General features: G+C 40.4%; 1 protein-coding gene across 1 annotated transcript in view; it reads left to right on the top strand.

Moving 5' to 3' along the window:
- Positions 1-1,165: 1,165 nt before the first annotated feature.
- LOC137982353 (fibroblast growth factor receptor 2-like) overlaps positions 1,166-9,846 on the top strand; it is a 30,809-nt gene continuing 22,128 nt past the window's right edge. The window contains exons 1-5 of the mRNA XM_068829452.1: positions 1,166-1,325; positions 1,432-1,815; positions 3,479-3,742; positions 4,734-4,855; positions 6,528-6,598. Of these exons, the coding sequence (XP_068685553.1) occupies positions 1,184-1,325; positions 1,432-1,815; positions 3,479-3,742; positions 4,734-4,855; positions 6,528-6,598 (983 nt within the window). The 5' untranslated portion in view covers positions 1,166-1,183. The remainder of the gene's footprint in view (positions 1,326-1,431; positions 1,816-3,478; positions 3,743-4,733; positions 4,856-6,527; positions 6,599-9,846) is intronic.

The raw sequence follows: 9,846 nt of genomic DNA, 5'->3' as shown, positions 1-9,846 counted from the left end.
GCTACCCGGGAAGTTGGAAAACGAGCAGCAGTGTTTTATCGGGTTTAAAAGCACCAGGCGAAGCCGAGCGTTTAAGACCCCCGCTCGCCTTATTCTCGCGCTGCCGAAAAAGAGTTCGCTCCTCGCCCGCTGGAAACGCTTGCTATGCCACAGGCTCCCCAAGCTGAAAATACGTGGTGTATGCGACAGCTTGTGTCTAAAAATTATAGAGAATTGGAATATCACAGATCGTAAAAAAATTGTGTAAATAACTAGTCTCATTTGAAATAAAGTTTTCCTACCTCAAATGTGTGACGAACTTGTCTCTTGTGCCGAGTTTAGAGCCATTCTGACGCCGTTTAGTGAAGTTATCCGGAAACCGTTAGTAAAATAATAGAAAGGCCGACCACTCCATCCATCGCTGGCCAAACCTCACTCCACAAATCGTTTTCTCCTCAACAGGAAAAGTCCCGAATCGCAATAAAACAACAGTTCCATAAAGCCCAATAAATTTCACTCCAAATACGTGTGTTTCGGCGGCCGAAAGACTCGTGAAGAACGAAAACATTGCCTTAAAATTCACCTCTTCGGCTTTCCTCAGAGGCTTGTGACCGGGCAGTCAACAACGGCCGCTCGCAAGCTGGTTTCACCCTCAACTCTGATTGGAGGGTCGTGTTGCCAGCGCGCGGTCAAATTCAAATGGACCAATCAGAGTTGAAGGTGAAACCAACTTGCGAGCGGTCGTTGTTGACAGTCCGGTCACAAGCCTCTGAGGAAAGCCGAAGAGGTGAATTTTAAGGCAATGTTTTCGTTCTTCACGAGTCTTTCGGCCGCCGAAACACACGTATTTGGAGTGAAATTTATTGGGCTTTATGGAACTGTTGTTTTTATTGCGATTCGGGACTTTTCCTGTTGAGGAGAAAACGATTTGTGGAGTGAGGTCTGGCCAGCGATGGATGGAGTGGTCGGCCTTTCTATTATTTTACTAACGGTTTCCGGATAACTTCACTAAACGGCGTCAGAATGGCTCAAAACTCAGCACAAGAGACAAGTTCGTCACACATTTGAGGTAGGAAAACTTTATTTCAAATGAGATAGCTATTTACACAATTTTTTTACGATCTGTGATATTCCAATTCTCTATATTTTTTAGACACAAGCTGTCGCATACACCACGTATTTTCAGCTTGGGGAGCCTGTGGCTATGCAGACTAGGCTCGATCGACAGATCATTGCACGATCGTTTCTCAAGAAAATTTCCAGCGACATGGTCTTGTCATTTCGAAGCGTTTCAGGTTTGATTCAGTTAAGAATCCTTTTGACTTTGGTATCACCAAAGATATCTGGTAAGACGTCGAATGTATTCAGTGAATAATCAAGAAAGAGAAAGCCTGTGTCTGGTGTTATCAGTGCATCTTTGATTGTTTTTTTTTCTGCTTACATCATTATAAGAGGCTCAATTTTGGACAAAAACACCTGGTGATCCTTTCATCGTTGTTGATGGAGTTAACAACACCAACGTGGATCTTGTGTGGGAATACAGTGAACCAGAGGCCCGAATCATTTCTGTCAACATAGTAAGAAAGAGGCAAGACGAAGGGACAAACGATGAAATTACAATAGCATCGAGAATCGGCGAGGGTTCCCCACCCGCTACCGACTTTAGAGTAGAGGATCCAAATCTTCGTAGCAAATACAATCCTCGTCAACCCGCAACCCTGCAGTTACTGAACGTGAAGGATGGTGACGAATATGTGTACAATATCAGAGTGAGTTACCGTACTGAACAATATCAACCAGGAAATGCGGTTGACTCTGTCTTTGTTGACGTGAAAGGTGAGAAACTACTCGTTTCAAGTTGATATTTACTGCTTTATAACATGTAAAAGCTAAAGAACTGAAGTATTTCGTTTGCCGTAGAACGTCATTTCTCATGTATTATGCTTTCGCGTCCTCTTTTAAGACACTAACATTATGCCCTAGTCCCATTTGTTGACGTGAAAGGTGGGAAACGGGGAATCTTAGACAGCTGATCATTACCGGTTGCTAATGGTTCATCTTGAACCAGCCGGATTGTTCAACTCTTAGATAACTGAAAGTTCGAGTGAATTGAAGACAAGCAAGCTAGAGGGAAAGCATCTTTCTCATATATCACTAAAAGACTACGTTCATTGATATCATGTCGTGCGGGAAGCTTATTTAGGTAGCAAGAAAACAGGAAAGGTATCTCAAGTGGATCATTAAAAAACGGCTGGTATCTACGTCTCATCCTTAAGTTTATTTAGTGCGTCTTGCAAGACGCACAAAAGCGGATAGTTGGAGCAGACGCATGATACATTCACTAAGACACACGCTGGGAACAAATGCTTGCCCATTTCAAGTTAAAAGTGTAGCTTAAAATTGCAAACTTGGGAAGTGTAGATGACCTGGGGCCTCATTAATTCTGTAAAATGTAAATCGCGATGTCTTTATGGATGTCTTAAAGTCGAACAAAATTTAATTAACTCCTCTCGCAAATGGATAATGTGGGAACGCAAAGGAATGATGTGGAAATAGGATCAAGGAAGAACGTTCTCTTTTTATTTTCAAATCGCATAAAGTCGTCAATAATATAGAACTAAATTTGGTCGTGTTTATGCTAAAGGCGCATAATTTGTTCAGACGAATTATTTGCCTGTTATTTTAATCGACTATTTGAGACGCTTTGATAATCCATCTGGGACAAAAACTGTTAGTTAACCGCGAAGAAAAAACACAACATGAAAAATAAAATTACATTGGATGTCAGTTTTTTACAAGACGAAGAGATGTAAGAATAGCAGCACATAATGTGTTCTTCGATTTGGCGAATTATCATATTAACGCTTCAAGGCCGATATATACCCCTCTGGGTATGCATTTGGCATTCAACTCAGTACTCTATGTGCCCATAAAGTAGGGTGCTTGATCTTGTATGGTAAGGCATTGAATCGGAAGTGCCAGAGATCTTGTCTTTCTTTTGTTTATGTGAGCAAAGAAATAAGCATTGTCTGATCAATAAAACCATATAACCATATGAGAGGCATGTGGATACTGTACTTGGTCACATTGGCTTCCACGACTTCCAGATTCCCAATATGGTGAGGAAAACTCTTGCATCTCATGCAGAACTTACAACTTGTAAAGCTCCTCATCGTCTGTATTCACTTAACAGCTGAAACGTGCTGCTCTCAGTATAAAAGACTTGACCGGTTTTATTGTTCTTGTATTAGATCTGTGCTTGAGTACTCATGTAAAGCTTTTCCTTTTAGTCCAACTAAATATTTGTCGAAGAAATAGAGAGAATTAAAAAATGTGCAATAAAGATACTTTCAATTACGCCATTTTAAGACCAAATGACTTCCTCTTAGTTGGACTGGTAGTTCTGCTGATGGAAAAGCAGAGGTCATGGGTTCAAACGTTGTCAAGCCTGATTTTTACTTATGTGTTCAATAAGATAATTATTTTTCCTTCTATTTAGTTCCCCCAAGTATGACTACACGACCTGTAAGGAAAACTCAAAATGGTATTGGATCAAATTTAATACTTACATGCGAAGTGTCTGGTGATCCACCCCCAAACATCACATGGACAAGAGAAGGTGCCACAACTAATCAGTTGGTAAATGCGACTGGTCCCATTTTACGTCTTGTAAGGATACAGTTGAATGACGCTGGATCGTACAGATGTACTGCTGATAATGGATATGGAGTTGTGACAAGTCTTGCGTCTGTTAACATATTCTGTAAGTAACGAAAGGAAATAAGGACAACACAAAATGAAAGTTTATATTTACTGGTTATTCAATAGCTTCCGATCTTTGGAATACGGGTGAGTATTTCTCGAGAATTTTTTGTTATTTGTATACAAGAAACCTGAGGGCGATTTTTATACAAACTAACATAAATATCAAGTGAAATATTCACCTGTATTTCAAAGAAAACGATTTAATAACCATATTAGCCTATAAATATTACACCTTCAGCCACAAATTACGCTTGCCAAGACGATCAGGCCATTTTCTTGACAGACTTGCAAACACTCTGGCTGTTTTCCGCTCGTTCCCTAGTTAATTATACATCCAAAACTATCCCATTTCATTGGCTGAATTCCAATTCCGAGCGATCTGATTGGCATTACCTTTTTTTGAAATACGGCTTTGCATTACTGAGACCTTCATAATTCTGCGAAATCTCACCTTCAACCAGTAAGCGCTAACGTGCGTTTTGGCTGCCACAAATCAAATTTCCAAACATGCCCGGGAAGATCGATACCGCCTCCGGAAAGTGAATTGGAGATTTTGTTTAGTTCACAGCTCGACTGTATCATTATATCATTTTAGAGATACTTCGGTAATAAGATTCGTACAGACACCATATCGCTTTCGATCGGCGTCGAGTTCGAATGTCCGAATGTACCGTAGAAACCAAAGATGCTAATTGTAGGTTATGCCAAGCATCAATTGATTTAGGCATCAGTGCTTTCGGGTCAATTCTCGGTTTGCCGTTGCAAGTTTGATTGATGGAAACCAAAATGCAGTCTGGTCGTTGGCGCTTGAAGATGAGATTCCGCAGAATTATGAAAATCGCAGTAACAAGAAATCCAGAAAAATCGCGGTATATAGTAATAGTGTTTGATGAATCTTGTACACATATACGTAACGGAAAATCACTTTAAAACTGAATCTATTCTATTGATGCAGTAATACTGTCATGACTATTAATTATCTGTGGCAGGTTCTCAGTGCAGAACAACTACAGTTTTACTGAGAATAACACAAGGAATAGAATGGACAGATGCTCTCAGAATAAGAGGATCCCTTCAATATGAAACACTGGTATCTAATCTGACGGCGGCAGTAAGTTAGCATACATACTGATCATTGTGAACAGTATTTTACAAATTATCAAGGTCAGTGGTAGGTACCACCATGTTTAACAGGGCATTTTTCAAGTATTTCTTTTCGCGTTTTTCCTTGGAAACTTAGCAGTGAATTGAGATGTACTATTGTGTCCATCTTCTCAGCGGTGTGGCCGAACAATAGGCCATTTCCGAGTTTATGTCTGCCTCCTCTTCAAAGCGAGTCTAAGTGCAAAGTTTTTTCTATTACAATTAGATTATTCGCTCTCGATTTCTATGATTTCTATCATAGAAATCGAGAGCGAATAATCTAATTGTTTTAGTGGATTCTTACAAAAATTTACTTCAAATAACGGTTTCCAATTATTTCTTGACGTATTATTAAACTTTGCGCCTGAAAAAGATCGCTCGGATTGAATTGCCATTTAAAATCTAATTTCAACTTTTTTGAAAGTCATGAAAACGTAAATGTCCTTCGTTACTGCACATGGCTGATAGTGTTCAATGGCTCAGCCAATCAGATTACAGCATTCGCATTAGTATATTAAGTAGTAGAATTCTACTAATGAAAATTAGTTTTCATTCATATGTAAAGTAGAACTAATCACCTTCACAAAAATTTCGCACTTAGACTTGCTTTGAAGAGGAGGCAGACATGAACTCGGAAATGGTCTCTAGAGCGTTTTCACTCACGTCATCAGTAACAACAAACAAACCGAAACGTTTGTATGATGATAGAGCTCAATTCGCGGAGGATTTGTTGGGTACACCAACATGGCCGCCGTTGCATTGTTGATGTACACCAACATGGTCGCCGTGACGTCACGTGAAAACACTCTATTGTCACATGAATCTAGTTTAATTGTGACTAAAAGGGATGTTCCAAAATAAGGTGAGACACTTATTTTTGTGTATATAAAGCACCAAAAGATCTTAGTAAAGTTTTACTGCCGGGTATATGGTGTCACCAGAAAAATTTAAGAAACTTAACCATTTCGAGCCGGCGCTTAGACCTACTCACTACAGAATAGTGCCTAACCCAGCAGTTATTCTCTACCTAAACCCGCAGAGTGTTGTTTTTCTGCCAAAGAGGGTTAACACTGAGGTTGTCAGGCATTGCCACGTAACGTCACCAGATATTACACCTGTATATGAGTCACGAAATGTCTCACTTCATTTTGGAGTATCCATTCTAGTTATAACCCCATTGTTGTCAACAGAGCCTCGGATCTTATGTCTGCGCATGACCCGAGGCTCTGGGAAACTCTATGTAGAAGAAAGTGCGCCCTAGGGTTGTTACAGCCAATAATTGGCTATTTGAACCTTACGGCGCCTGCTCACTCCTCGTGCTAGCATGAATGTACCAATCAGAGACGCTTTTCATTGCCCTTCACGAAAACGTATGAGAAGACACTTTGTTTCAGGGTTGCCCAGAGCTCTTCTCTCAAAAGAAAAGAGCTCCGGGGTTCAGATTGGTCATAACCCTAATTTAATGCACTTGCCCCTGCGAGTCTCCTATAGCTCAGTGATAAAGTATCCGAACTAGTCATCGGGAGGTCTGCAAAGGAGCACTCGGATTTTCCGAGTATCCCCGAGTCACCATTGAAAAAATAAATCTCTTCGATAATGATATTGATAGTTTAGCTCTTACTGAGTTTTACTTTTAACAGATCTCAAGCCCATACAGCCGGTCGGAGAATGCGGGAATGCGTCCTTATGATATAAGCATTAAGGATTTCAGGTAACTCTTTACATGGAGACTCACACTAACATAGGGTTGTTGGGATATTCTATTGCTTTCGGATTTTACAACAGAAGTCTGTAGCTAAGACGATCGATGAAAACGGATGATGTAAGCCTCGCTTTATCCAATCTCAGAGTAAATCTAAGAAAACAATTGCCTTTTAATATAATACAATCGATGAGATGGCTCAGTCACATTAATTTAATTTCCAAGTAAGGTTGTCGGGATTCACATTCAAGTAGACGAACAACTTCGTCGACCTCCCCTGAACATGATGGCCCTGTGGAAGGAGAGGAAAATCCTGACTCCCATGCAATTACTATAGCAACGTTTGACGGATACTGTCTTCAAAGAGATCCTGAACTGGTGCTTCGAAGACGAGACCCAATACAAAGCCTTGAAACGTGAGTGGTCACCATCAAAGAAAGAGCTTACATTTTCTTGCAGGGAGGATAGACCATAATTTACTTGGTATACTATACTAAGCATAGAAAGTGGTCTGCAACATGTTCTTTCGTCCTCTCGTCCTTTCTTGAACGCTGCCCTAACTCTAGCTATTTTCCACTGGAGTGGTGGCTTGTAGCCTTCAACACTGTTTTCAAACATGTTCTTGAGAGATGGGGCAATAGACGTGCCCACTGACTTAAAAAGACACACAGATACACCGTCTGGCCCCGTAGCTTTCTTTATTTTAACTTGCAGATGTTTTCCTCAAATTCATTCTTATTGATCGTGATGCTGGTCATAGTCGGTACGTTCTCACAGCTGTAATGGCTGACTATTCCTCAACGATGAAAGTAATCGTTTAACATAGTTCCTTTTAGTGCCAACCTATCTCCTATAATTAAACATAACTTAGTTTTACTCAGCTCGATTAGCTTTTCAGTTATTCTGAATTCATTTTTTTGTATTCATAGATTGTTGAAAATTAAGTTTAACTTTTATTTGGTAATAAAGCTGGTGTTGTTGTTTTTGTTGTTGTTAGCATCGTCTGTTGTCAAGGCCTCATCGTCCTTCATAAATTGGTTGGCTTGTTTCTTTACTTTTGTTGTTCCTGATGCCTTTTTCAGTGGTCTCCAGTAAGTAGCAGCGGTTTTTACTTCGTCAAATAAATTGGAGTAGGATTCGGTTTTGGCTTTTTTCGTTATTGTTGACACTTTGTTGCTAAAGCGGTGTTCACACTCAACATTGATTATGATTAACTGAAGTATTATTCAGGCTATCATACTCCATTCAATTTTATTCAATTATGGATGGTCCTGTTCACATCTGGGAAAATTCAAATACAATAGGCTGGGTAACCTCGCAGGGAGACAAAATGGCGCCGTATCGCGTGGCTGCCACGATTATCATCCCCATGCTTGAGACGAGAAGAGAACTAAGTATAGCTTCCGAGAATAGAAGAAGACAAATCCAAATCTTCGCTCCATAAAGCGATTAGAAGTTTCGTCCGCTCACACCACCATGTGTTCGCCATTCTGTTCAATTACCCACTGTAATTACTTCAAATGATCCCCTTGAGGTCATTTGAAATAATTATAATCCAATTATAATCACGTACTGTAATAAGTTGACGTGAATCCATTCCAAACTTAATTGGATTATAATTCGATCATAATGGAAGCCTAATGTGAGCAATGCTTAAGTCTTCTGTAATCATCCGGTAGTGGTGGATTATTTAGCTGAAGGGCCTTATATCTTTGATTCATAGCTATTCTGATCTCCTTTGCAATTCAACGCAGGCTGTTACTGCGTACTTTTATTTGTTTAAATGGCGAGTGTTCCTTGCATAGATCTGTGAAAAGCAGGTTCCATGCATTTCAAATACCTGTGGGATCATCAAAAACCTTGCAGACTTGGAAAGGCATACGGGCAATGTCACTTTGAAAATTGCTTCCGCTGAATTTCTTAAAGTTCCTGATGGTAATTATTTTAGGTGGGTCTCTAAGGATTCAGGCTGATAGAGTTGCATAAATCCCGTTGTGATCTGAGATACCCAAGGGATATGTGCCCTTTTAATGGAATGATATATGAAATGGATCATATATGAACTACGGATATAGAATCAAGTGAAGCTATGATCCTCGCAGTTATGAACGCAATTTTTGTAATTGCGTAGAGAAGCCTGAAAAATTCAGGACTTCAACGGGGTTTGAACCTGTGACCTCGCGATGCCGATGCGACGCTCTAACCAACTGAACTATGAAGCCACTGACGTTGGAAGCTGGTCATTTGTGGGTTCTAATGTTCCCGCGAGGAATGAAACAATGATGAAATGATGTATGAAATGGATCATATATGAACTGCGGATATGAAATCAAGTGAAGCTATGATCCTCGCAGTTACTTGATTCATATCCGCAGTTCATATATGATCCATTTTATATATCATTTCATCATTTTTTTATTCCTCACGGGAACATTAGAACCCACAAATGACCAGCTCGGTTGGTTAGAGCGTCGCACCGGTATCGCGAGGTCACGGGTTCAGACCCCGTTGAAGTCCTGAAATTTTCAGGCTTCTCTACGCAATTGCAAAAATTGCGTTCATAACTGCGAGGATCATAGCTTCACTTGATGTGCCCTTTTGTTTGACCAGATCTTTTGTATTTGTTCGAATGAGGCCAATTTGCTTCTTTACCATTTCCATAATGCAGTACGTTTTGGGGGCTCTTTGAGCAGAGAAGTCATTTACTCTTCTTTCTCCTCTCAAGAAGCCACCTTTCTCCTTTCAAGAAGCCACTCTCGGAATTGGAACAAAATACAGAGAGTGACCAGACCTGAATGGAGACCTTTTCAGCCAAGGACAATGCACTGTGGATGCCAGCAACCGCCTGGACGGAAGAACTGCCAAGCCGGGAAACGCAATGCGACAAATGAAACAAATTTGGACATTTCTCCATTGTATGTGGGCGTAAACCTGTTTACATGGTTAACCAAGTCCTCGAAACTGAGATCAATTATTCCTCCACATTTGTCGTTGGAGCTACCTCCATATCCCTGCCAAATTGTGCTTCAAGCATCCAAAACACAACCACTGGCCTCCCATCCAAACCTTCCATATGATTTAGGATGACACATCAAGCTCAAGATAAATGACTAAAACCTGGCCTTGTATAGCAACATAAGAGCGCAGGTCTCTGTGTTGCTAGAATCCTTGTACTAAGGGTCGTATGGAACCTTGTCAAAACCGGACAGAGAAATCATTGGAGCAGGAAATGTTGCCCTGACAAAAACTGGCTCTTG

This window comes from Montipora foliosa, chromosome 13 (genome assembly GCF_036669935.1).
Source record: "Montipora foliosa isolate CH-2021 chromosome 13, ASM3666993v2, whole genome shotgun sequence".
NCBI classification, from domain to species: domain Eukaryota; kingdom Metazoa; phylum Cnidaria; class Anthozoa; order Scleractinia; family Acroporidae; genus Montipora; species Montipora foliosa.
Note: the sequence above shows the minus strand (reverse complement) of the source record. Positions and strands in the feature narration are given on the sequence as shown.